The sequence below is a fragment of the Physcomitrium patens genome, chromosome 3 (assembly GCF_059467195.1).
Source record: "Physcomitrium patens ecotype Gransden chromosome 3, ASM5946719v1, whole genome shotgun sequence".
NCBI lineage: Eukaryota > Viridiplantae > Streptophyta > Bryopsida > Funariales > Funariaceae > Physcomitrium > Physcomitrium patens.
Window position 1 is genome coordinate 19,309,661 of NC_143412.1, and position 27,865 is coordinate 19,337,525.

Here is a 27,865-nt window from a genome sequence, read left to right on the forward strand (position 1 = left end):
TGCAAATTCGTGTACTTAGCCCCCATTTATAGACATGTAATTTTAATGGGACTTGTTGTATTTGCTTGTGCCTCCTGGGGGATGTGATGACATGCGACCTTGTCCCTTCAAATGCCAAAGCAATGAGAAGCTCTAGATTTGAGCATGGATGGATGTGGGAGCTACTATTTTAATGTATTGGGATGGATTTGTAACAGTGCAGCATCTGTAGAATTTATCAATGTGGTTTGATCTTTTAACATGGAAATGAAAGCTACTGATTGTTCATGATGGTGTGCACATGCCATTGTTGACATTCAAATAAATAAATGGAACCATTTCTCTTTAACTTTGATCTCCATTTCTGTTTTTTTAACCTTTTATTACATATAATAATTTTTTTATATGATCGATGTCATGTCCACTAAGTTTAATACTTTTATTAAATAAATAAGTAAATAAGATAAAAAAAATCCATAATACTAGTACAGTGCTTTAAAAGCCTCTAAATCACAAATGGTTTACTCCGAAATGGAGGATTGTTCTTTAACAATTAAAATGTCCAATAGCATTTTATTTTCATTTTTAAATTATAAAACAGCTGTGCATGATTTTTGGAGACTTATTCCATCTCCACAAACAGATCATAACAAAGAGGTGCAATTGCTGCCACATTGCATGATAAAAAAACAAAAAACAAATAAAATCTATCAGAGTACACTGCAGCAGTTAAGTTTGAACAGTTTCATAGCACAGCTTGGGCTACTCACCACAGTAAATGTTACAGTGTAAACAACCATGATGAGCAATAAAAATAATTCTCTTTAACTTTACCAATGAATGAATACTAAAGAGGTGGGGGGGGGGCATTAAACCCAACGTTAGCCCTGAATTACAAAAAACAAACAGAATATTGGCATTTCTCAAGTTTAAATTTCTTGTGGTGATAGAATAAAAAAGAAGAGATTGTATCAAAATAAATGGCCAGATACACAGCTGGAGCTCTCTTGTACCTAATCTATTTGAGCCAAAGCTGAGTTGAATGATTTTTGTGCATTCAAAATATGATAACTGCGAGAAAGTTTTGTTCATCACTGTGATGGTGATGTCAAACATGGGTAGTTATGAATCTGGGACTTGTAGCTGGAGTGGTGACATTTTTGTAACACTTTCCTGATATTTCAACATCATAATATGTCCAGATTACAATAGATCTTTTTATCCTTTTTTTTAAATATACTAATATGATTTTTCATCAAAATTGAATGCATTCATTTAAAGTAATCACAGAAAATTGAAATGTGTTTTTTTTCTTTCTCAAACAAATAATGATTAAAACCATGAAAGTTTGAAAGTTGTAAAGTTGCAATCTTAGTCAACAAATTGTGACTTCATAGAATAGTCAAACATTTCTTTTTTGGAATAAAGAAACATGGGGACAGTGAATGAGGGATGACATTAATGAGTTGGCCACATCTCAAACAAAATCCCTTCCCCTTTCTGTTGGGCAATTTATATTCAATATGTGAACAAAGAATATTAAACCCTAGGAACAAACTAACAGACAACCAAATAAACATATAAACAGAATGAATGCCGTAATTACAGGTGAGAATGTAAAACCTAATTATTATTAAACAATTGTTACTCGCATTTTTGTTTAAGAGGTGACAACTATTAAAAGTAAATCAAATTGTATGAAATGCCTTTTGCAAAACCATAGATGCACACTCCAGATTCGTGCTGGATGAAAAACAATGGAATGTGTTTGTGCATTCCATCTATTTTCTGTGCATGTGAGTTCATTTAGAGTCACTTGTAGGTTTCCACATCAATTCATAACTCATGAATGAGAATGACATGAAACTGTTGTGTAGCCAATCAATCAAAATCAAGCATGGAATGAGTTTGAAAACTGAGGCTTCTTATATGCCTAAGAAATTATAATGTTTGAACATTGGATTTCATAATCAATCAAATTTATTTATCCATCCATCCATCCATCCATCTATCCATCCATGTATGCAATTACATATGCACACCCACACAAATTTTATCAACATTGAAATGCAATAGTTAACATTATTGCATTTCAAAGTTGCAATTTAATTACTTGCAAATTCTAAAAATAAAGTAGACTTCTATGCTATCAAGTGCAGGTTTAAACCCAAATGCTAAACTAACAGAGCTAAATTATAAATTCAATGTATATACATATATATATATATACATACATACATACATACACAAATGTACTTTTAATTCTTTAATTATAGGTACAATAACAGACAATATACTCAAGTAATTGAAATATCCTGAATTAAGACTAAATTTCAACCAGATTTTGTGTTGAAAAAAGCCAGAACCCGGATTGACTAATTCAGCTTTGACCATGTGAACATAAAGTAGGAAAAAACCAACTTTCAGATTCTAGCGTGTGAAATGAGGAGGAGGAGCAAAATGGTTCAACACAACTCGTGCCACAATTGTCAAAGTTATTGAAGGCAGGTGACTACTGGTTAGGCAGAGCCACTGACTTAAAAATTGCACAAATAAGGAGGACACAAATAAAATAAATGAAAAATCAAAAATCCAAAAAAGCTATTGAAACTTCAGCCTGAAGTTTGTTTTGAAGAAAATGGGTTGAATACCACAAGAATACCATACAGTTTAAAAATATATATAATTTTGTATTTTAATTGTGTTTAGGCAGTGTGAAATATTGAAATGAAAACGCACTGGTTTAAACCCTTTTCAAATTTGTGTGAGTAACACGAATTTGTGAAAGGAGGCTAATAATTGCATAAATTATTTTTTAAAACGTTAAATATTTCTTGAAAATCTATTAGCAATAAACTTTAAGAGAAAAAACAAGTTAATATTTTTGCCATGGTGCATCTTTGCTTCATTATTAGAAAAAATTGTACTCTATGTATCAGTTTTAGTATTTCTGTGACTTAGAGTAGTCCAAGATTTGTAATGCTAAAGGAATGATCTTAAATTTTTTATGAAGCTTCAAATTAGTTTGGAAATTGTATAATTTTGCTTATTTCAGAGCTCAATGTATAGCGTTTTACCATTAACATGAAGAATGTTCACATAAATATGTACTACTTGCATTTATGTGGGATTAAAGACTTTCATTTGGTATCAATATGTACCACCACGTGTATGACAAGGGATTGGACATTTGATATAAGATTTTTATTTTTTTTCTTATTGAGTTATTCGTGGTTATAAAAATCGTGGCCCAAAAACAAAAAAAGTTATTTATTTTGATGATGTTTGAATTATTATTTAAAATCGTTGTAGTTGTGTTTTGAAATGCAGGTATTAAGATGATTTTGAGAAATTTTTGATATGCTCACAGCGGAGTATTTATTTTATTTTTTATGTTACAAAAGGGTTTAAATTTTAATTATATTTCTAGAAAATCTTCTCACAAGGTATTAATTTATGTAAGTAGTTATTAAATTTTCAATAATACAACATTACCTAGAAATAGAAGTGTCATTAATCAATTGGAAATATTCATTTATATGCATCAAAAAATATGCTTGTTTATTTACATATGACATGTAGAGAGCTTTTTCTAATCCTATTTGTTTGCTCGATATACATATAAAAAACCATCATTTGCAAAACATTAAGATTTTGTGGAAACTTTATTATGCTGAATTTCATGTGAAATTGGTGCCATCTTACTGGCTTTTGCTTCATATTTCATCAAATAATTAAATTCTTTTATGCACAAGGCAATAACATTGTAATCACACGTTGCATGATTTGAAAAGCCAATTTAAAATATTCTAAAATAATCACGGATAATTTTGCGTGTGTCCAATGAAAATTTTTGAAACAAGAAAATTTAAAAGATAGATTTTTTTTTTTCACTGAATGGTTATAGTTGAATTCATTTTGAACAAAAAAAATACCTCATGTAACCTTTTTAAGAAAACAAATTCCATATTTTAATGGTTGAAATTGCACTAATAAGTACATAAAAAAATATCCTTCAAATGCTCCTCATTTCATTAAAAGGCTGAATGTTGTTAATCATAATAATATTGTCATTGTCATTATTATTTTTGGAGTGGGACACCTTGTCATTTTATATTCATTGGCAAAAACAGTAAAATTTATAAAAATATTTTAAAAACCTGGTCTCAAACTAGTTTCTTAAAGAATTGACATTACTGAAGAAGAAGAAGAAGAAGAAAATAGAATGTCATTTGAAGTCATGTGTATGACTTTGAATAAAATAACTAAGTTGATATTAAATGTATATAGATCTATAAATAAACAACTTTGTACATGAAGATGGTATTTTTACAACCACATGTCCTTGTTGTTCAATATCTTTCAAATCAATCAAATTTCTATTATTCAATACTTTTCAAATCATTTTATTAATTTAAAAAAATTTGAATGAAAAAAACTAAAAATAAATTATTGAATAAATGGCAAGTTGTGATTATAATAGCAAAAATTGTTATATATATATATATATATATATATATAAACAAATGGATACTTGCCCTATAAGTATGTATATATTCTATTTACTTCTTCATCTTATTCTTTTATATATTCTTTTTCAGATTGTGTGTAGCGGCTAAAAGAGAGAAAATTGTATATTCTATAATTTTTTTGTATTATACAATAGAAAGTAAGGAATATATGTGTTTGCCACCAAAGGGATATTTTGAGAGTATAGAAGAAATGAAACATAGTATTGATGCATTTACACATAATCAATGCTATGTCATATGCAAACAATGCTTTGACAAAGATTTCATTGATTACAAGTATAATAGAGAAGAGATTTATTATGATCAAAATTATCATATTCACAAACAAAATAGTGTAAGTCGTTTGATAGGATGTCCATTTGAATTATATGTTCATCGTTTGGATAATAATACTCAATGGCATTTGATAGTTTGAAATGTTTTTCATAACTATGAAACTACTTCTTTTCTTTTGAACTATCCATTTGCTTGCCGTTTGCAACCAGCAAAAAAAGAACTAACTTTATAATTGTTAGCTATAGGCATCCTACCAAATATGTTATTGTTGCCTTATGTAAGAATGATACTAATAGCAAAGTCATTACTTAAATTATTTATAATGAGCACCAAAAATTATGTCACATTGCACTTGCTCAACAATCATCTATTATATGTCTTATGAAAACTTTAGAAGGTATTGATTACCATTTTACTTATTATTGTAATGAAAAAGATAGAATTACTTATCTATTTTTAACACATTTCAATTATATTCAACTTGTAAAAAGGTATTATTTTTCCATTGATATGGATTCTACATACAAAACAAATAGATTTAGAATGCCAATGTTATATGTTGTAGAGATGACAAGTTTCAATATCTCATTTACTATTGATATTTCTTTTCTCCAAGAAGAAATAATGCCCTTTTTTTTGGTGGACATTAACCCAACTTAAGCAAGTATATGGAGAAATTCAACCCATATGCATAGGTACTAATAGAGATTTAGTATTAATAAATGTTATTAAATTAATATTTTCCACTTCAAACATATTACTCTTCATTTTTCATATACAAAAAAATGTATTAGCAAATTGCAAAAAATACTTTTCAAACAAAATCGAGTTATGATGGTCTTCATTCCTTGCACATTGGACCACTATGATTAGTGCATGTTTTGTAGAGCTTTTTGATTTGAAATAGACTAATCTTTACAATAAATATATTCCTATTATTGTAAAGATTAGTCCACTATTGTTGCAAAGTAATTTATAAATAAAGTAGAGTTCAACAATATGCTAGCAAAATTATTTTGAAAAAGTAGTATATATAGTCATTTGAAAAATTATAGATGGTTATTACTTCAAGAGATATTAATTATCAATTTATTTCATACTTACAAAGTAAAAATGATGTAACTAATGTTATTTTTTAATTAATATTTATTAATGCTTCAAAACAATTTGTACACCCAAATTTTGTTTATGTGATACTTGAATTTTGTTTAAAAAAAGTTTAGGTTTAAATGAGTTTGGCCACATAGAGATTAACAAAACCTAAGAGTTGCTTATGATTTTATTCTACTAAATTGATAACTACAACAAAAACTAATAATTACAAGGTCTTACAAAAGAAGACTCTTTTTATAAAAGAAGGTCAATCTTGTCCTCATCTCAATAGGGAGCAAGGCAGTGAAATAAACTTCTACTTAAAGTAGCTTCATGAAAGCAATAAGTTCAATTGTATACTTAAAAAGAATATTTGATTTGGATTGCAATTACGATTAATGCGAGGAAAAGGCCTCTTAAAAAGCACAAACTAATCCTTGATCAATTTCACGATGTTATCCAACGTACTATCAATTGCAAAGCTAATCTCTACATTTGGAGAAAAGTTGCCATTGCTTTTCATCACCTACTATTTTAAATCTCACACATCTTTGTATTATCAATTAACAAAGACCCTGCAGCCATCTATATATTCTTTGCCTACAACCCAAAACCTCAAATTTATAGCCCTAAAATTTCAGAACAAGATCCTACTTTGCACCTTTCAATGAACAACATAAGGATTCATTCACAAACACGCCCAAAACTAAACTTGCTTCTCCCCATTTCTCCAAAAAAGCAAATACATAAACCTGCAATCCAAGAAACAAAATCCAATTAAGCAACACGCACCAACATGCCATATTTATCACCATCTTAAGATTAGTGGAGATATCTAATAAAACCAAATATACCACTCTCAAAAATCATAAACTACAAATTCACTACTACAATGATGTGACTTCTGATGAAATAAAGTTTGATTAATCTAATTATTGACATAATAGTCTAATAAAAAAGAAAACATAAATCAACAATCAATTCGCACTGCTTTACAATATAGAGTATATTACTAGAGAAGAGCATGAACGTGGTGAAAAATCAAGGAAATAAAAGTCCAACCCACACAAGTTCACATATACTTGAAGAGATGCCACAATGAAAGACACTTTCTTCTTGATTAACCATTCACATTGCATTTTGATAGAGACCTAATTCCAAACATAAATGCTGTCTAAAAATCATGAAACAAATGAAGTATAGAAATATACCAATAGTACCTTCAAGCTCAATGATATAAACATCTGCATATCCAAAGAGTCCCTCCATTGGTACATTAGCAACTTCTTCAATTCAATCCTTGATGGCATTTTTGAATTAGGTTTAATATATGTATTGATCAATACATATATTAAATCTAATTCAAAACCTTCAAGAAATGTATATTGAAGGAAATTGTATATAGAATTACCACAAATATTGTTAGAATTATACATAATGATAGAACAATTCTAATATGTATTCTGCTTGATACTTGGTATCGATGGACTGAAGGCAACAACAAAGAGGATAGCAATGCAGAGCGAAGAGGATGGCATAGAAACAATAGAATGCGAGGGCCAAGAGAGCAAAGTGGCTCTTCTTATAAAAGAAGGGAAGACCAACTCAGCCCTCGTTCCAATGGAGAGTGAGGTAGTGAGATAAATTTGTCATAGGTCCCTCCTTTTAAACAAATAATTAAGGTTCTATAATTAAAGACTACATCAACTATCATTGTGGATGGCAGCAATAAAGATTAGATTATCAAAGAATGTGGATGAATATGCTTTCTTTTCATTAGTTGCAAATCTAGTGGTAGAGAAATGAATCTAGAGGTAATTATTTTTTTATGATTGTGATGATAGGTGGGTTGCTTTAATAAAAAATTGGATTACTTTATCATTCCCTTGTATCTACATCTATATATATTGGGATTCTCCTAAGAGTTTTGCTGATGTGGCTCATGACATTGGGGACTCACTCTATGGTAGCTTGCTTAGTCTTATGCTACTGCTACTACTAACACAGTTGCATGCACTCCTATGTTGGCAACCTGGCCATTTGCATGCACTGCAAAAGTGGTGATTTAATTTGAGGTAAAGAGATGCCTGAGTAGAGTAGGAGAGTGTGTTTTGAGTGTGCAAGGGAGCAACAAAGATTTTGTCTCCCTTTGTTTGTGTTTGAGTTGGGTTAATTTAGCAAGTTTTGACTCCTGAACTAGACATGGCATAGGAGATATTTCCAGACATGGAATGGGACTTGTACAAAGAAAAGGAAAAAAAGATAAAAAGGAACAACTTTAGGGAAAATTGAAGGAAGAGCAAGACCAAATTCTCTACTTTGTATAATATAAAAAGGTAAGTCTGTGGAGCAAGTGGGAAAGTCACAAGTATAAAAATAAAAATAAAAATGAATATGGTAGTCCCCATGGTCATTGGGTGAACCCATATTCAACCTTTTTGCTCTGTAATATCATCCCTTCCAACCCAAATGAAGTAAAGAAGGTTGTTACTGCAACAAAGAGAGAGAGAGAGAGAGAGAGAGAGAGGGGTCAACAAGTGAATAAAATATAATAAAATAATCCCCAGAATGCATGGAAATGAAAGTTTCTCTTCCTCTGTCTCCTTGGAGGACCAATTGCCTGGAAAATACCTCCATTCCATCCACAAATCTGCTGAGTTTGAATTGTCTTTGGGGAGGACAATGGGGGATGATGCCAATGATGAGCCCAGTGGTTTGGCACATGGATAACTTTTTATTTATTTGTTCATTTATTTACTTATACATATGAACACTGCATATGACCCCCCCCCCCTTCTACCACTACTATTTATATGTTTGCAAGCTCCACATCACTAAAAAGGAATCATAAAACAAAGCAAAAACACTCTGGTTAGGACCTGATTCTGCCCACCCAGCCCTTTCCAAACTCCCACCCAAACTGGCATCCAGCCTTCCATTAGCTTCCAAGGGAATCAATAGTCCACAAACCCCAAAACATTGGGTCCCCTGGTATTTACACCAACTCCATGCCTCCCCTACCCCAGGCCTGCTTTTTCAAACCCTAATCAGCACCTCAAATGGGATGGGACACCAAGGCAGTGTAGTTTTTACATTTGCAGTTTTTGTGTTTGTTTTGTTTATTTGTTTATCCATCTGGTGAGCCTTGTATTAATTTTGGAACAATGTCTCTGAAAAGTGAATAGATGAGCACATAGGCAACCCAATTATCACCTTGGAAACTTGATTTATTATTATTATTATTATTATTATTATTTATTTATTTATTTATTATCTTAGGAATCATGGAAATAGAGGGTGTGTAGGCAAATTGTAAACACAGCCACATGCATGTGACCCCATGATTCATTAGAGAGGCAGCTTCCAAGCAGGAATCCAACTTTAATTTTGCTAAGCAAATCCACTGTCCAAGAGGTAGCCGACCTGAGATGCTCCAGATCCCCTCCACCCCAGTTGAGACCTGATGTAGATTCCTCCTGCAATGCACTAACTTTGGGGTAGACATGGCAGCAAATCATGGGACAGGATATTGTGGATTTGGGTCTTTGCAAATTTGATGGATTGATTGATTGATTGCTTCACTTAACTCTGGTTCTTAATTCATCTTGTGCTGGCCTTTCCAAACAGATGAACACTGGATTCTGGTTCTTCTGAAGCTTCTCAATTGGATGATGGAATAACTGTTAACACACACAAGGAGGCAGAGAAAGAGAGTGTGATTATCCACTGCTGTGTGGTGGCAGGGCTCTCTGGTCACCTTCATCACACACACACTCTCTAAGATATTACTTCCATGGTTGGTTTTCAGGGATTTCAGGTTGAAAGAATGTGTCCAGGGATTTAGAGAGTTTGAATTTTGTCTTAGGTTTCTAAACCCTGAGAGAGCTGCACACTGATGGGGGTGAGATTTACTTAGTCTTAGCTAAGTTCCAGAAATTACATTTGCGAGTTGTAGTGCAGTCAGAGATTTTTTTATAAAAAAAAACATTAGAAGCATGGTAATATTCTACAATTGAAATGGTTGGTGACAAAGCATGAATGGGCTGAGAAATTAAAAATGCTCACTGTGAATTGGAGGCAGTGTTGATTGCAGGAAGGTGTGCAACCGAAGGAAAAAAGCCTTTGTCATAGCTCCACATTAGAAAATGTTTGCCCCATAATCTAGATCAGGTACATTGTGTCCATGCCCACCATGATCACTGATGGATACATGGTATCCAGAACCCTATTTATATTGACCTGATTCAACATGAGATTAAGCAATGAACTCATGGGCATAAGTGCAGCTCAGCCCCAATGTCCATCAATCTATTCATCTGTCCACCCATCCCCTAAACCTGGCAATATTTTTTTTTAATTAAAAAAGAAGAAGAAGTAATACCAGGCATGACATCCATTCATGTGAACCAAAAGGATGTGTGCCAACACTGCACAAGAGTCCAATCATGCACTCAATAACAAAGACATGGATGACATGAAACTCTACATACTCCCTTCCTCCTTCCTCCTCCCTCCTGCGCTCTGCGTGTAAAATTACCCAAGTGGCCAAAGTAGATGAGCAAATACCACCATGTGCAGCTCCCATGGTATACATGCAAAAGGAGGTTAAAAAGCGAGAGGGAGAGAGAGAGAGAGAGAGTGTGTGAGTGAGTGAGTGAGCAAGTGGGAGGAATCTTTCAAGGCTTGTGGATTTTGCATCATATTGGCATCAGTGAATCTTCAATGTACACTTAAAAACTGTAGTATAATGGCAGGGTTGAAATTGGCTAAGGTTCTGTGGCATGTTCAACCTCCGGCAGCACTGCAGAACAGGTGCTCAGGTAGAGGGGGCTCATCACCAAGGCTGTACTAAACTCTTTGCTTTTGCTTTTGGCATGAAGGGTTGACAATTTGCAGTTGGGACTGATACAAGGGGAGGGGTACAAATGACAAACAGTCTGCAACCATTTGCCCCTTTGTGCTTCCATTCCACACTGAGGGGAGGTCAGCCCTCTCAGCCCTCCTCAGTGAAGGGGGCTGCCAGGCCTACTCCTACTGCTTCTACTACTTCTACTACTAATACTCATCTCATAGTGAGCAGGTTTGAGGTGAACCTGAAGCCAGGGAAAAGAGGGAGTATCACATCTTGTCATTTTCATGCATAATCAAAGTGTGAATTTTAAGACTAAAAAGAAATAATAATAATAATAATAATAATAGTAATTTTAATAATTTTTCATTTTAAAAAAGATATTTAATTTTAGATATTTAGTTAGTATGGAGTGGGAGAGATTGACCCCATGTGGATGAAAGGAGAGTGAGCCTAGTAGAGAAGCTAATTGGGTGGTCCCAATTGGGTTATGGATCACTGTGTGTTGCATCTTCCCAGCTGCCTTCTTGAATTGTCCTTGCAGTGGCAGTCCATTTAAGGAGCCACTTGGGAGGGACAAAGGAAAGGGCTGCCTTTTTGTTTGATTCTCATGGGTATACAATTGGACCATGTTGTTATTCTTTCTTTTTATTTTGAATAGATTTTATTACATCAACATAGCTCAATTTGTATGGTCCATGCAAGTGACTAGGTTAGAGATGGTTTTGGTGATAAGTTTGGGTGAGTGTAATAGGATGGGAGCTGGAGATCATGAGCTAGAGTGGGAGAAGCGTAGTCTTGCCTCTGATTTGATTCCATTGTGCTTGGTTGATTGCTATCAAATGATAACCAGTGTCAGCAGTCTCATTGAAGCCGAAACAGAGTGCTAACTAAACTGTAACTTCACCATCCCATATGACAAACTCAGCCTCAGAATCTACATGAAATTGGAAAACATTGACCGGCTCTACACTTCTTTCGAGAATACTTAAACGGATTCTCTATCCCTCTCTTTATAGTAGCTTCTTGTGCGAACTAGCCTCGTTAATGGCACTAGCTTCTTCAAAACACCTCTAGCACTTTTTGACCACTCATCACAAACTAACTGAAGGTAATACTAATAAATTGACCAGCTTACAGCTACTTCGTTTGAAGCTTGAGACAACATGGAGTAGGGTTTTTTGAGAAGGTTCTTCTCAAGAGCTATAGACCAGTACAACGCCCTGTTGTGGCAAGTAGGGCTCGATCCAGACGTTCCGTTGCGACGCGATTTTGAGAACACAGCATCGACAAATGCACTGTACAAGCCGAGCTTTCAATGAGGTAAAGGACAGTAGTTTAGCTCACGTACAGATCACAAATCACTGAGTCCAATGAAGTGGGATCCCATCTGTAGTACATCCTTCGTTCAAGTAATCAGTTTTGCTGTGAGTGCCTCTGAGATTTCGACGTGAAAATTTTAGCACAGAAGCAACACGCTCACTACCATCAGACATTACTTAGTGCCACGAATTCAGCACGATTTCAGCACTTCAGAAAACTATTTTACTCCTCACGCTCTGGAACAGCTCTCGATGTACAGACAACCGTGATGAACTAGACTACGTACGCAAAGTTGTGAAGCTTTGACGGAGATTTAACTGCAAGCATATCAGAACTCAACCTCAAGGAAAACATTGAAAGCGGAGATCAAAACAGGCGGAGATCCTCCTGTATACGTTGAGAGGTAACTCTTCGGTGGCACAACATTCTTTGCAAAATCCACCTGAGAAAATTGGAAACAGTGTATTTGTTGTACTCCTTGGAGATTTGCTTTCACCATCCAAAGCTTGACAGCTAGTCAGTGGTCTCGTGTACGGTCGAAAGCATAGATGTTGGGGTTGCACTGCAGATGGATATCAATTTCTTCAGTCTCCTTCACCCTAAACATTCTTCTAGGCATAGTGTGCCGTTCAACGGTTTTACTCATTCCTACTCAGGGGATAGGTTGCAACAAGTTAAAAATTTCCACAGTGATGGAGTGAAGAGAAGGAAATGCATAACCTGCGTAAGAGTGCGATCTTTCAGTCGAAGCTCTTGAGTCAAAAGGGATCGAGTTCCAACACGATACCGCAGCTCTCACAGAAATTCACCCATTTCTCGTGCAATCGGAATGATTACAATTGGATCTGTGGAAATCGATCAACCTGGAACAATTGGTCTCAGTCAATTCATTACCAATGGCATACATAAATTATTTTGACGGCTTGAGGATTCACAATTGAGGACATTAATTTTTTTGCACGTGGATAGCACGGAGAGTCAAAATGCTACAATTCGCAATCAGTTCCTTCAGGATTTGCACTTTCATAGTTGATGAAACCGACGACCTTGGCTTTCCCACTTCTAAGAATCTCTTTTCCATGGCCTTCTAAGTCTCTGGATGTCTTTCAATCTGCTCGGGAAAATGAACTGAATGCAAATCCACTGAAAAAAGGCAACAGGTGACGCAGCGACTGTGAATCTCGAATTCCAAAGTAAAAGTGAATTCGCTTTGAGTTCACCAAGGAATACTTGTGAGAATCTTACCCAACACACCGCCGAGGCTTCGGGAGACTATTTGCCAGTTTTTTGGGTCAGTAAAAATATCCTTTCCCCCGATACTTCATGAGGTTTAGCGTTCTTCTCGATTGTCAAGAGTTTTGAGGATGAAAAAAATTAAACCATGTGACACTGGCGAAGATGGAATGAGTGCCGTAGCCAAGACCTAGATCTATCATGCTCCGCGCGAAAGCACATAGTATTATGGTATCATTGATTGTAGTTCTATACGCAGGTGGAAACGATTATCTAGTCGAGAGAGGTTCTGGTTCCTCGCAAAATTTTCCCTACTTTCCCAATGCTCACGGCTGGGCCATCGTGGCCATTGTGCACCAAGTTCACGCATGTGGCTCCTCCTGGAAGCGTCCAGTCCACCACCCTCAGGAAGCATACCTAGCTGCCCCAACCTCTGAAAAAATGCCCTAATTTTGCTCACTCAAAAGCTTCCTCTATCTCGTAGGAATTAGAAATATACACTTGATCAATTCCTCTCTTCTCTCACATTCTCGTCACCTCACCAAAAGCCACAAATAGGCTCATCGACGTCCGTCAGTTGGCAATTCAAGCTGCTGATTCCATTAGCCTCCGTGTAGAGTGTATCACGGGGCAAAAGTGGAGGTTCATGAAAACAAAAAGATGCACAGAATTATCTTCATATTGACATATGTTTGATAACCGCGATAGTTCTCGAATAACTAACACAAATCGTCCCAGCACTCGCTACTAATCCACCAATCGGCCCAGACTTTCACACAGCTGGTGGAGGTAGACATCCTTAAAAGTGGGCAATCTGCTGAGGTCTGCAATCTTCACGCACTCGTAACTGCCGTGAGCAATCGAACATACCAACTGCAAGCCACTTAAGGGCAACAAGATTTGAAACAAGTAAATGGAGCTACCCGTACGTATATACTATTACATTGCAAATTTCCCACTTTCAAAGAGATGGTCAAAAACATCAATTCCTCTCCAGTCTCGTCCATGTTAACCAGCAAAACAGAATACTGCGTTTCTGGCCATGTCAAAGATGCACTAAATGCTACCCAAACTTTAGCCAGATGTAGATCGATTTGCAAATCAATCATCTCTGAACAGAAACTATGACATAAGCTTGATCAAACTTTGCTTAAATTCGTGCACACAACTTCCCGATTTAATTAACTAAGCATAAACACTGAGGTATTTGAAGGGCCACAACTTTGCTTGAGCCCTGATAGAACGCGTCCAGCAGACGTCACGGTGGAAAGGCAAGAAGCGAAAAATAAAATAAAGGGGGGGGGGATGAAGATTGGGGATAGCAAAAGAAACAGAGAAAAAAATCGCCCTCCAGGACGGGGCCTGTGTATATCCTACCATCTACAACCATTTCATGAATTAGGTCATTATCAACCGACTGCCCATCTCGTGCGCCCTTTTCTATTCTCAATCCTCAGTTCCCCCCTCCAGAGCTCCCCAAATGCCCATGATGCTATCCTAGAAATCCATATCGCACCCTTCTACCCTGCCACACGCAGCTACATAGAAAAAAGGGGTAATGTCAAATTTTACGAGCAGGGGAACATATAGGTCGTCACCTTCCTGAGGAAAGGCATCGGTTCCAAGAGAGATGAGGATGTTTGCTCTGTTCGATCGATTGCTATGATTCATTTCTTCAGGTCCGACCGTCTAGGGTTCAGGTGCTGGTGGAGGAGCACGGAACAGAGGAGGGAGGGCGTTGAAGATGGTGTTGGCATCCACTCCGGTTTTCGTCGCCGTCGAGAGGGATGCTAGTGCCCCTACAAGTGCGGCATTAGCAACTAAAGTCGGCTCCGTTTGCTCGTAGTTCGTGCGCCGGTCTTTATACTTATCAAACTTGTCTGGCCCACCGACCATAGCCCCTTCTAGAATGTGGGGGTTTGGGGAGTTTGCGTCCCTGTACTTGTGACCTTGGGTGCAGCCAACCCTTCCTGCAGATTTTGGAATAGACGCACCTCTGTGGTGCACCTGCTTGGGATATTTCTTGCCGTAGCCTACCACGTAACTCATGTTCATGGGATTGTGTCCAAGGACGTAATTAATCTGTACAATGCCCCCACAAATGATCAGCACAATGTGACAGTCCATCGTGACTTAAGAAATAACAATAGAATTCACCGAAAGAAACGAACATTCCACTGACGACAGATAGCGTCTGACAATATGATGAGAGCCTCACCTGTGACCTTGCCCAGTTATTCAAGGTTTCTGCGGGGTAGAAGACGCCCTTGCATTTCCACCCAGGAATGGCAGCAGCCTTCATGAATTCAGCATACAGTGACGCTATCATGGAATTAGCAACTGTATACTGCAGTTGCTGGCCCTTCCCGTATAGGAACATTGTCAAACCCCCTGGGCACATCAACCAGCGTACATCAGGACTGAAGCTTCGGTAACAACCAATTAGTATCTATCAATTACTTGTACGAGTCAGGCGATGAGGACCGTCTACATGCGGTCATTTTAAATACTAGGTTACTCCAAGACAACCAAAAACGTCGAACAACAAACCTTTCGTAACGTTGAATTTCTTGTACTGAGGAAGGTAGTTGCACATAATGGTTTCAGTTTGATTATGGTACTCTCGGAGAAGCTGTTCGTATGGATAACCTGGGCTTTTCATTATCAAAAGCCTGGACAAAAGCACCTGCGTCATGAACAGAAAAACTTCAGTTTACTTGCAGTGCTGCATCAAGAGCTAATTGATACCTGCGTTACCTCAACTCAAAAATTGTTGATTTCCTTCGAAGCCTAGGACTACAATAAATTACAAACACTATGATAACAGTAAATACTCCGCACTACCAATATTGCTGAAAAACAAGTGCCCTGACCTTTCAAAACAGTCCGACAGCTCATGAACATACCTGGGCACCGGCGAGCTTGTTGTCCCAGTTGAACGTGCCGTAGAATGGACCGCCACCGTTCGCATTTGCATGCTTAGCAAGTGATGGGTTTGTTATCAACTGAAGATACGAGTTGTTCCCTGTGGCATAATACATCCAAGCTCCACCCCAAATGTACTCATCCCAGAAACTGGTAGAATTATAGAACCCTACTTCTCCCTCAGGAATGTTAGCAACGAAGCGCTGCCTTTTGCCCTTGTCTCTCGCAAAAGTCCAGATGTTGATTGCCCCGGTCCTCAGCTTGCGGGAGTACTGTGGGGAGTCTTTGAATACAATGGAGGCTGCTGCAAGGGCAGCTGCCATCTCTCCAGCCAGGTCTGGACCAGAGTTAACTGCATACGCTGGTCGAGGGTAGTCCATGTCCTCAGGCTTTTCCCAGCAGGTGTGGTCATTTGGATCGGACGTGTTTGCATCGCCTACCTGCAAGGAATGGATCAAGATTCAGACAAGGGTACATAAATGTCATTGGTTCTCTCGACTTATAGTTCTTCAAGGGTATGTGACTGATGTCACCACACCATGATTGACAGAAGCTTCAATTCCACGGTTGACAACCTTGAAGCAATGGATCAGGTTGTAAGCAGATATATTATTAACACTGAAATGACAACCCAATTACATGGTAATTTTCTAATCAATGGCATCTAATAATTATCTACCCTGGTTGTTCATCGGCAGGATGATCAACCACGATGATAACAATCAGGGCATAATTTGAGTGGATGCATACCTGAGCAAACACATAGTCCACATTCGGTGAGGTGTAGTTGAAGGTCCTTAACATGTAGTCAGTACCCCATTTGATGATTTCCTTAACGTGGTTGAGCTCTCCAGCGGCTTGGAATTTTGCCTTGTACTCAATCACACTCCAACTCAAGAGAGTCATGGCAAAGGCACCTGGAAACCCAAACTTGATATTATCACCAGCGTCGTAGAAACCACCACTGAGATTTGTAGGATTTCCACCCACTGCATCCCGTCCATCCCGTAGCGCAGAAGTGCCTCTCCAGGAAATGTTGTTGGTTTTTGGCAATCTCCCAGCTGCAATTGATTCATCAGTGACAAAATCGTCAGAACTAGAGATCTTTCCCACTCCATTGTCAGATCTTCCGTTAGTTCTCACTCGCTTGTCACACATTGTTCAAGATTTCAAGTGAAACCTTGACAATCAAGACAGCTTTCACCTAGATAATGGAATTCATGTGGCAGGAGGTATTACTTGTTTCACAAACAAGACGCTTATGAAATATCTCAGCCTACATGTGACTATTTTCGAGGACTATGCCTCTCAGGACAAGCAGTCCTAGGGTGTGGGACCATAACGTATTAGATCCTTCACGAAGAAGGATTAGCTAAAAACATAAGACGCCCATGCCCTGAGAACCCGAGTATACCACATGCAATGGCCATAAAATGACAATCGAGACGCTCGGTTCAAGTTTCTTAGATCCGAAAACACTGTCAGGACTCACGACTTTAAAATCATACAAGACCATAAATTGCGACGCGAGGTTGTTTCTGCGGATTAGGAATTCGCAAGAATAAAACTTTCTTGCGCAGAAGAAAGGCCAGCTGAACGAACTTCAAAACTGGACTACAACCGCGGTGGTATCCAGAAGTAAAGACCAGAAAGTTGAGCACGATGACTCCAGAAGGTCGTTGATGAGTAGAAGGGCATGCGAGAGTCCGCTCACATTTCTGAGCGTCGAAAAATTTTAGAGCCAGCTTCAAGGCAACGGTGTAGTTGTCCAGGGGTGGAGGGCGATGGTGCTTGCGAGGAGCCACTTTCCAGATGAGGATTGATAAACCCACAATGGCGCTGGCGGCGAAGATGGTACCGAAGATGATGAGGAACAACTTGCGGCTGCAGACCATACATCCCAGGTCAATCTCCTTCTTCTTCTTTTTGGTTTTGGGCTCCAGCAGCCAGCTCTGCTGCGTCTCCTCCAAGCTCTTTACCGAGGCCCGATCTACATCCAGGTTCCTGCTACGAGTATCATCTTCCGCCCCCGAATCCGTGGCCATTTCCATGGGCCCTCCCCATGTGTTATACATGACTTCAGCTTATACTCCTCGTCTCCCTACAACCAATTTCCAATCTCTCTTTCTCTAGGCTCCAGTAAAACCTTACAGCTAGTACAACAAACCAGATGCTTCACGTGAACAGTATCATTGTTCAAGAACTTGCGCTGGAGGAACCCCGCTCGTTTGTTGGCGCACACCTAAATACTCTTCCCTCCTGCAGCAGATGAACAATGATACATGTACCCAAGTGAGAAAAGACTTCCTCGACAGACCAAAGCCACACCACCATAGCCCATATTTCCACAATATCGCGTGCATCACTGCTACGAAATGCTATAGATATGCTAGCACACTAACGCCCAACACCACTTGTTCTTGCCTTGTACAAACATTTGAAACTTCGACAATCACATCTGGCTCCAACCTCTGAGCTGAATGCTCGAGAACTCTGCTAGCTTGAGTTCCCGCAAGACCTACAGGGTTCGTTTCCCGTTTATTTCCTCGGGGTTACAATAGCCACCTAACACTCGCAAGGCAAGGCAAAGTGAGACAGGGTAGAGAGAATCTGAGTAAGAGGAAGCCACATGCAAGTACCAAATGCAGGCGTGAGAGAGAAAACCCACCACAATCAGGTGGGCTATGGCGATGATAACACAACAGAGCTGGTGGTGAAGCAGCAGCAGACTGCGAGTTGTAGTGCCGCATGAGTGAGAGCGGCATAATGCAGGAGCTTCTGGGACCTACAGCCATGAATCAGCGACTGACACAGCCTGACAATTAAAGCTTCTGACGTCTCTCTCTCTCACTCTCCTCTCCAGTTACCTCACAGGATCCATCCTCCTCCTCCTCCTCCTCTACAGATCTCCTAAAAATCTCATAGTAAAAAACAGACCTGCAGGATCAGTGAAGAAGGAGAATACCTTTCTCACAACCAAAGGTCACCCTGGAAAACCACACTGTTCTCGCATTCTGGAAACTCATAAGCTTGTGGGTTTTTACTCTGTGGGTTTCAAGCCCAGGAATTTACGATGCAGAATTTCCCTCTGCCTTTGTTTCTGCATGCTTAAACCTGTTTCATAATGGAGCCTGATGTATGTAATAAGCAAGTAGGGCATGAGAGAGAGGGGGAAGAGGAGTCTGTTGCTGTGGCCCAGCATTGTGACAGCATTTCTGTACTCGAACCCCTTTGGAGCCTAAGGAAGTCTAGCCTAGACTCATCCATTATTGCAACGACTTCTGTGGGCTTGCTCAATGGGTGGGGTGAGCTAACAGCTGCCACTTGGTTACAAAAAAATCCTCATGTTTGGGTGCAGACGCAAAGGTTCATATTTTGCCCAAGGCCTTCAATTCCGCAACAACTAAAATCAATTGGAATCCGGTCCCGGGTTCTGCTTCCTAGCTCTGATGCGAAACAAGTAACTGTTGTTGCAGAGCAAACCCAGTAGCGAAGTTTAAGGTTTGTGTAGTGCAGCAAAGTGTATGATGAAGGACCAAGCTCAGTGCCTGAGTTGGTGCTGCCAAGAACCAGAAGCAGGGAGGGTGATCATAAGAAAAAAACAGTCCTGATCGTTGATTCCACACAGGGATGCAATAATGAAGTGGGCCTATTCTCATGGCAAGCTAGTACTACCGAAAATCAAAAAAAAAATACAATAAAAAGAACAAAGAAGAGAAAAAAGAAGAGAAAAGAAATTTCCACATGGTCGCTTCCTCGATCAAAGCACTTGTATGCAAACAATGCAACGGCCATTCATCTACTGGTTCATTCATCCACAACCTCCTTTGCTCACTCCCTCCCTCCCTCACTCACTCATTCATTCACTCATTCATTCACTCTTGCTCTTCTTCTTCTTCAACTCACTGCTAGGCCCCAGCTCGCCTGTGGCTGGCATATACAAGGACAGCCCTAAAGTGGTGAGAAAGCCTTGGATCTACTCCCACCTCACAGTTCTGGGCTGGTATGCCAATCATTCAGTTGTTTGAGGTTCATGTGGGGTTGCTCTTTCTCTCTCTTTCTTTCTCTTTCTCTCTATCTTTTTCCTTTGCTACTTGAAGAGAATTGTTCACACTTTTGCTCATCTTCCTCTTTTTCTTGCTCTCTATTGCACACTAACCCAACTGATACGCGCGCGCAATATCTTTTGTGTGCATTATGGGGGTGAAGAATTAACTTTCTTATTTGAGGGATGTGTCATCATTGTGGGGCCCCCTTCAATGCCTCCGTATTGCACCTTAAATAGCTTTTAAAAGAATGTTGGTGTGTCTTACATGATAATGTTTATTGGTTCTTCTTGTCCCCACATCATTCTTTTTTCTGAATTTCTGTTTGTACTCTTAAATTGTGTCTTCAGTTGATGTTGTTGTTTTAGGTGTGTAACAAATCAAACTTAAATATATTTAAATATATATATATATATATATAGTGATATTTTCTTTGTACAATAATCTGTTAAATTGAATGTAGCTACATAGAAAATAAGATTGAATACCACAAAAGAGTATTACGTAAAAAAATTCAAGAACTTTTTTGGTAATAAATATTTCTTAATTTCTACAAATTTGAAATTATTATATAATGTTAATGTAGTAAATATTTGGGTAATTGCATTTTCTCAAACCAGTTGTTGGTCAATTGACTATTAAGTATAAGTGATTTTACCCACCACTTGAAAATTTTGATATTTTAATATTTCAAAAATTATAGATAAATAAATAAATAAATTGGTAGTGCTTGTAGTAAACATATTTACGAATTTTTCCAACATTAATGTTCTTAATCTTAATATATATATATATATATATATATATATATATTTTCAAATACTTAGGTTATCAATATTACATGTTAGAGTGTGAAAACCAACACAATGCATACAAACATGGCCATGGATACAATTATTAATCATTGACAATACAATTAATTCATAATTGAAAAGGCAACACTTGTATTTTTATCAAAAGTGGGTCAATTGAGGATTTAGATGAGTCAATTTGATATGAATAAATGGTTACAGATATCAATAAGCTCAAGTTATGATAATGTTTAGACAAGCCTCAATTGGATAATTTTTCAACAAATCATTCTTAAAAAAATAAACTTTCATTAAATGGAAAACAAAACAGAATTCATAATTGACTTAGTTTGAACCAGAATTTAAAAATTGATTAAAAATAACACTAAAAATAAATAAAAGAAAATTACAGTATTTCATTGAGGAAATAAAAATAAAAGATTTCCTATTAAGTTATTGACTAAAAAATACATACGTAAAAATATAAAATGTTTTCAAAGTTTTTATTGAAATCAAGAGCTATTGTGTCTGAAGATTGCATATATTTATATATATATATATAGGTTAAACCAATACTAAGTATTGTAGACTACTAATTACTATTCTTTGTTATTATTAATCTATATAGAAAGTAATGACACTTCACTATTAGTGTTTAAGATATCTTTCACGAACACACAAAATTTTAGTAAAAATAAAATTTTATTCATCAAGCTCTCAAATTATTCTAAGAAGTGTAACAAACGTGTCATACCTTTGCTCAAACAAAACAACAACAATATATCCACCAGTACATGTTCTTTTAACCAACTATTTCCATACTCTCAAATTAGAACCAAAATTAAATCATCTCCATACAAATCAACAAATGGAGTTCAATGTTATATCCATGCAACAAGTGGAAAACATGGGAAGTTGTTGGTTTCTTGTGTTAAGATTCAAACCATGAAAGTTTTCAGTTGCATTCTCAACAGTCCCTATGACCGGGACTACACACCACTACCACAATCCCGCGGTTATAGACACTATCCTCGGTCATACACTCAGGCGCGGTCTTTGGGGGTCCCGAATCCGTTATCCACAGGAGGGGGGCCAGTTTCTATGGGACTTCCTGGACTGAGCAATTTCTAGGTGCGGCAAATAGCGCCGCATCGTGGCCAATTTTGCAAGTTTGCACTGTGGAACTCAGAATTCGAGGGGAAGATTGCAGTGAATGTGTTGGAAAGCGAGAGTCGCATTTGAACTGCGTGCGAGAGGAAGAGCAGAAAGTGAAGGATTAGGTCTGTTTTTGCAGCTGCTTGAGCCTGGGCGATGGTGAGGAGTTTCTTAGGGGTGTCAATTCTGGCATTTCTGAGGTAAAATTGGGTACGTGGATGGTGGTCGAGGTGCTGAGTGTGGGGGGAGGGTCTTGAACACGTGCTCCTTGGTTTCAGTGTGCGTGGTGGGAGGTATGGTGTTGTTGACGATGCTGAGATAGTGATAAGGTTTTGTGACTTAAACCCCGAATTGTGAGAAGGGTCGTTAGCCATGGCTACTGGGGGGTGCGGCATGTCGGGGACACGGGCGACCACCATGAATTGCGCGGCTGGGTTTGGTGCTGAGAGGATCTTGCCTCTGAATTTCCGTCTGGTGAGAGTTGCCCAGGCGGTGTCTGGTGGCAGACTTTCGAGGGAAGTCTCGAGGGTGTCATTTGTGGGTGGGACTCGTCGAACACTTGATGTAAGCTCACTCAGCTGGTTTCCATGCATTTGTCTTTTCAGAAACGTATCAATCTACATAATCATCACTTTAACAAAATGATGATGGTGCCTTTAGTTTTCCGTCTGCACAATCGCGGCGTCCTATTGAGCTTAAATTATTAATGCAGAATGCGCCAGTAATATACAGGGTTCAGGGTTTAGGGTGTGGGATCCACTGGTTAGAGTGAATTTAGCCCCCAAGTTGGGTTTTAGGCTCACTTGAAGGATTTGAGAAACTTTGGGATGTCCCCGTTTCGGTTGGTCGCTAGTAGCTGCGCAGGACCTCATCGTAGCGAACATGGTTTCAGTATCCTTTCCTGCAATTTTCTATCTGGAAACTTCCTATGCTTTTCTATCTTGAGCATTTCTGATAAGGTCTCTAACTGACCGTGTGCTTGTGTTGTCATCGGGGACATCAGCGGAGCTGGGTTGTTTTAAATCTTCGAGCTACCCTTGATTTCAGAACAAGAACCAACTTGAATGTAGGTAACGTAACCCCACTTTCTCCTTTCCATGTTACTGAATTTCCTTTCATGATTTCTGTAACTTAAACGTTTCATTTGTCACCTTTCACGCACAGATAAACCGCCATTTCAAATAATCTTCTTTGGAAAAAGAGTGACTTTTCACTACCTTCTGTACGCTCTACTTTCTGAAATTATGGTCTGATTCCTTGTAGGTAGTGAATCCAGTTTTACCAAAGCTAATATTTTTAGCAGATGTTGTGGGTTCTTTCTAGATTCGCTACTGGATATTGATAATATTTTTGGAATGATTTCTGCTCCAGGGCTGAACCTCTTTTGGTATAATCCTCTTTTGGAATGCTTCCAACCAATGCCTCAAACATGTTGTCGTGCACTCGCTGTGCCCAGTGACATCGAAACTAGTCTGGAAAACAAAGGATCTACACCCCAGGACACTCCAGTCGAAAGGGTCGCGTCGAAGGAGAAGGAGTGGACAGGTCCGAACCAGTATCGGGAAGAACGACGCTTGAACCGAGCTATTGTCGAGGCTCCTGATGCTGAGTATGTATTGGCTACTATTATAGAAGCGCTTAATAAACCTCATTGGGGCAAACCTAGGAAGATACCATTGAGTCCTTTGAATTGCGCAACTGGGCTCCACCGGATTGCGAAGCGGATGGACGAGGCCTCCATGTGGAAGTCTGAGAAACTCACCTTCGCCAGAAGACAAGAAATGAAGGCTTTCCTTCGTGCTGCTGTGAAAGCATTTCCAGAATGCTCTGCCCAAGGATTAGCTAACATTGCCTGGGCGCTGTCAAAGATTGGAAGTAGTGCACTCTTTGAGGAAGAGATGGACCATCTAGCTGACGCTGCTCTTGACAAATTGTCAGAGTTTAATGCTCAAAACCTTGCCAATACTGCTGGCGCTTTTGCTTCCATGCTACACGCAGCACCAGCTCTCTTTGACGCCATTGCCCAGCGAGCTGTAGAGGTAGCAGGGTCTTTCAGACCTCTAGAGCTGGTTCAAATCTTGTGGGCGTTTGCATGCTTAAACCACCCCTTAGACCCTCTCTTTGACTCCCTGGATGTTCAACTTGTAGAGAACCCGGATGCTGCTGCTGCTACTTTCAGGGGATTCAGTCAACAACAACTTGCGAGCATGGCATGGTCTTGCGCAGTATTACAACAGCAGGAACGCCCATGGTTCATTTCTTTATGGAAATGTGTGAATAGTCGCGCAACCACATGGACTTCTGAGGCGGATAGGAAGCCGAAAGGCGTTCAGCACATGTGCCAATTATACCAAGCCAATCTAGCCTTGAAATTGGAATGTGCAGACCTAGCATTGACTACCGAAAAGGAACTGGAGATAATGCTTGAGGAAGCTTGGGAGAAGGAGAAGGCAGCGAACAAGCTCAGTTCAGGTGATCATAGAGAAGTGGATCGTCTGCTCGTAAGCACAACTGGACGCGCTTGGGTGTCAGAATACGAGGGAGCGCCATATTCTCTGGATTTGGCCCTAGTGGATGCGAGGGTGGCGATTGAGATTGATGGCCCCACTCATTTTTCTCGTAACACAGGTATCCTTTTAGGACACACAGTTTTGAAGCGACGGTTATTGCGTTCAGCTGGGTGGACGGTCTTCCCTATCCCTTTCCAAGAGGTATGAGATTGTTTTGTTGAGCTTTAATCGTACCTTGAACCAGCTTTGCCTTTCATCGATAATTGGAGATGCCAAAAATCGTATTTGGTGACAAGCTTACTGATTTCTATCGAGAGGTTGTGATTTAAGTTTATCTCTAATACTCTTTTATGGCCTTATCAGTGGGAGGAGTTAAGAGGTGAGCAGGAGCGGGCACTTTTTTTACGCACCCTCTTAGAGGGCTCTATTTAATCTCGTTTCAACTCTCATTTAACTTATATTTCTACAATTTATGCTTTATGGTTAGAAGTAGCCTGGTCGGTGACTTCATTCAGACCCGTCATCTCAATAGGAGCGCCTTTAGATGAGGATAAGGTTAATCATCGTCTCTGCAGTTTTAAATCAGCAGTTTCCATGATCTGAAAACATTTTTCTGGTATACTATCACACTTGGTTTTAGTTCACATCTCGTATAAGATCTGCTCTATCCACATGGCTGGGCAACGACCCATTCAAGACATCAATATTTCACCGATGAATACTTCTTACGTTTCAAGAAAAGAAAACGTGCTTGCTGCATTCTTGTTGATACGTGTCCATTTTTATGCTTGTGTCGGTGACAATGCACTATTCCTCTGTAGGCTGTAGGTGAAATGTGAAATAACAATTTATTTCTTGTAAGCAACATCCTCTCACAAGGTAAGCTCGGACGAAAGAAGCAGGTGTCTAAGTTAAATAGGAGATTGGGATTATTATTCTATTGTTGAAAACATATTAAAAATATTGGTGAAGCCTCTCTTGTCTCTTTTTCCCTTTCGTTTAAATTCTAAATGAAGAGGACTTGCGTTTCCTTGATGACAGAATCGTGTCGTCTCAATTTTGCGCATTTTAAAACCTTCCCAAAAACGACGACCTTCTCAGAATTGTTATCATCCTGTATATTTAGTTTTGGTTTCTATCAAATGAAACTATATGGTAAATAGTGTTGATGCAACTAATTTATGTTCCAATGCTGCCACAAATATGTGTAAAAGCAGAGACAACGTCAATTTCTAGTTCTACATCGAAGTTTTTGGGCCAAGTAATTTTCAATTATAATTATTGCAGGGTTTACTAACAATAGATACATCCAAGGCTACACCAATTATTACTTAAAAAACCAATTTTTGAGCTTGAAATACTCTTAACAACATTTAAAATGAATCTAAGAAAGTTCTTTTATGATGTACTTGAAGTAAGAAATCTAACTAGAAGAAAAGTCAATAATTCAAATTTTGTTGATCAAAGGTCTTATAAAGAATTTGAAGGTGGTCTACATCTAGGACCATCAAGTTTTTTACCAAGTTTTTTTTAAATATATTTAATATCTTTATTTTGTATTAAATATTTCAAAATATTAACTTCAATATAATTATCGTATAATTATAAGCAACATAAGTGTACATATATCCTAAATCTTTTCTTGTATAATAGTAATATTTATAATAGTGGTTCAATATTAGTTAAGTAATGTAAGCTTGTCAACTACTACCTTTAATTGATTTCATCATGGTGGATTTATATATACTTTTATAATTGACATGATTATAATATTAATATATATATATGTATATATATATTATAATCATTTAATTTATAAAATAATATAAATTACAAAGAAATTCTTTATAATTGATTACAATTTCAAATAATGTTGATTAAATTTATATATTGAAGTTTATAAAATAATGGAATCATAGACAAGATGGTAATGTCATAGTAATCATGTTAACTCATGCACTTCTTGTGTTATTTTGGTTATAAAATACATTCTTATTTATCAATATTTGATATTGAGAAAAAAATTCTAACAAAAAGAATAATAAACTATTAGCATTTTATTAAAAGGAAAAATATTTAATAGTCTTAGGAAAAATAAATAAATAAATAAAATTGAAGTAACAAAATGTTTATGATTGAGATTTTTATATTTTTGAATAAGATATTAGCTAACTTCTATTTTTGGATTTTAAAACCTATATTTATAAAAGAAAAGAAATTAAGTAGAACTTAAGATTAGAATTACAACTAATACCATCTCAAACAATGTTTCACTTGTGTACATCAATCTCTACATTAAGTCACATGCCAACTTATTTTCAACTTAATTAAACAATTATAACTACTTACACATATTGATATCAACATGAAAGACAAAAAGTAGCCAATTAACTTTGGAATAATAAGCATCTTAGATAAAAAGACATAATTAACTACTTTCTTACTAATATTTTTAGTATAAATATTTTAGTTTTTTTTTTTTTTTTTTTTTTTTTTTTTTTTGTTAAAGTGCCTATTAAAAATATATTTGAAATAATAATACTATAAAAATAAAAAGTTGTTAATGGAATGCATAAACGACTATATAAAGACAATATAGCAAGTAATTTATTAGAATATCAATTATATATATATATATATAATATAGAATATGAATAGAAAATGATAGTGGTTCAAAAATTGAGTATATAGTTTCTCCATGTTGGACTATTCAAGGGATTAGAATTATTTTATTGTTACTGTTATTTTTGTTATTATTATAATATTTTACCTCAATTCTTTTTACAAAATATTCTAAAAAATGTTAAAAAAGTATAATGTAAACTGTAATAAACTCTCATTATCCAACATTATTGGCATATAAATAGCTAATGCAAAATATGCACTTCCTATTGTACATGTAGAATGTCTTTTATTGCAATTAAATGTTACAAAAATTAATATAAAAAAGTTAATCAATAATAATTATTAACTAAAATCCTATTCTCCTTAATTAAGATTGTATACAATTCAGAAATTAAAATCAAAATCAATAAATCAAAAGAAAAGAATGAAAAAGAAAAAAAGATTTGGACTCTATCCACAAAAATCTTAGTCTACAAACTCTGAGAATTCTACTAGGTCAATGTGAATGCGCTAGCAAAAGTAATCCACA

At 37.4% G+C, this 27,865-nt stretch overlaps 2 protein-coding genes across 8 annotated transcripts; one reads left to right on the forward strand and one right to left on the reverse strand.

The window, feature by feature from the left end:
* Window positions 1–14,429: 14,429 nt before the first annotated feature.
* LOC112280585 (endoglucanase 25) lies at window positions 14,430–19,009 on the reverse strand. Of its 6 annotated transcripts, none has more exons than XM_024516225.3 (8): window positions 18,878–18,988; window positions 18,679–18,774; window positions 17,924–18,468; window positions 16,960–17,270; window positions 16,191–16,649; window positions 15,835–15,970; window positions 15,503–15,675; window positions 14,430–15,366 (listed from the first exon to the last, which is right to left on the reverse strand). In XM_024516225.3, exons 3-8 carry the CDS (start codon window positions 18,282–18,284, stop codon window positions 14,974–14,976), a joined length of 1,833 nt encoding a protein of 610 aa, XP_024371993.1. In that variant the 5' UTR covers window positions 18,285–18,468; window positions 18,679–18,774; window positions 18,878–18,988; the 3' UTR covers window positions 14,430–14,973. The 6 variants fall into 6 exon arrangements, with proteins under 6 accessions (XP_024371993.1, XP_073388982.1, XP_024371994.1 ...); XM_073532881.2 differs by having other exon boundaries at window positions 18,634–18,774; XM_024516226.3 differs by lacking the exon at window positions 18,679–18,774 and having other exon boundaries at window positions 18,878–19,009.
* A 3,151-nt stretch (window positions 19,010–22,160) lies between these two features.
* LOC112280716 (RAP domain-containing protein, chloroplastic) lies at window positions 22,161–25,480 on the forward strand. 2 transcript variants are annotated; one of them, XM_024516539.3, is made up of 4 exons: window positions 22,161–22,765; window positions 23,205–23,271; window positions 23,573–24,912; window positions 25,075–25,480. In XM_024516539.3, the coding sequence occupies exons 1-4, from the start codon at window positions 22,574–22,576 to the stop codon at window positions 25,141–25,143; spliced, it is 1,668 nt and encodes a 555-aa protein (XP_024372307.1). In that variant the 5' UTR covers window positions 22,161–22,573; the 3' UTR covers window positions 25,144–25,480. The 2 variants fall into 2 exon arrangements, with proteins under 2 accessions (XP_024372307.1, XP_024372308.1); XM_024516540.3 differs by having other exon boundaries at window positions 23,205–23,267.
* Window positions 25,481–27,865: the final 2,385 nt, after the last annotated feature.

Coding starts and splice junctions, on each gene's coding strand:
- LOC112280716 (XM_024516539.3), top strand. CDS start 22,574: ATGGCTACTGGGGGGTGCGGCATGTCGGGGACACGGGCGACCACCATG. Junction 22,766..23,204: donor GGACTCGTCGAACACTTGAT/GTAAGCTCACTC, acceptor CGGGGACATCAG/CGGAGCTGGGTTGTTTTAAA. Junction 23,272..23,572: donor AAGAACCAACTTGAATGTAG/GTAACGTAACCC, acceptor TTTCTGCTCCAG/GGCTGAACCTCTTTTGGTAT.
- LOC112280585 (XM_024516226.3), bottom strand. CDS start 18,284: ATGTATAACACATGGGGAGGGCCCATGGAAATGGCCACGGATTCGGGG. Junction 15,971..16,190: donor ACAAGCTCGCCGGTGCCCAG/GTATGTTCATGA, acceptor TTCATGACGCAG/GTGCTTTTGTCCAGGCTTTT. Junction 15,367..15,502: donor ATAACTGGGCAAGGTCACAG/GTGAGGCTCTCA, acceptor GGCATTGTACAG/ATTAATTACGTCCTTGGACA.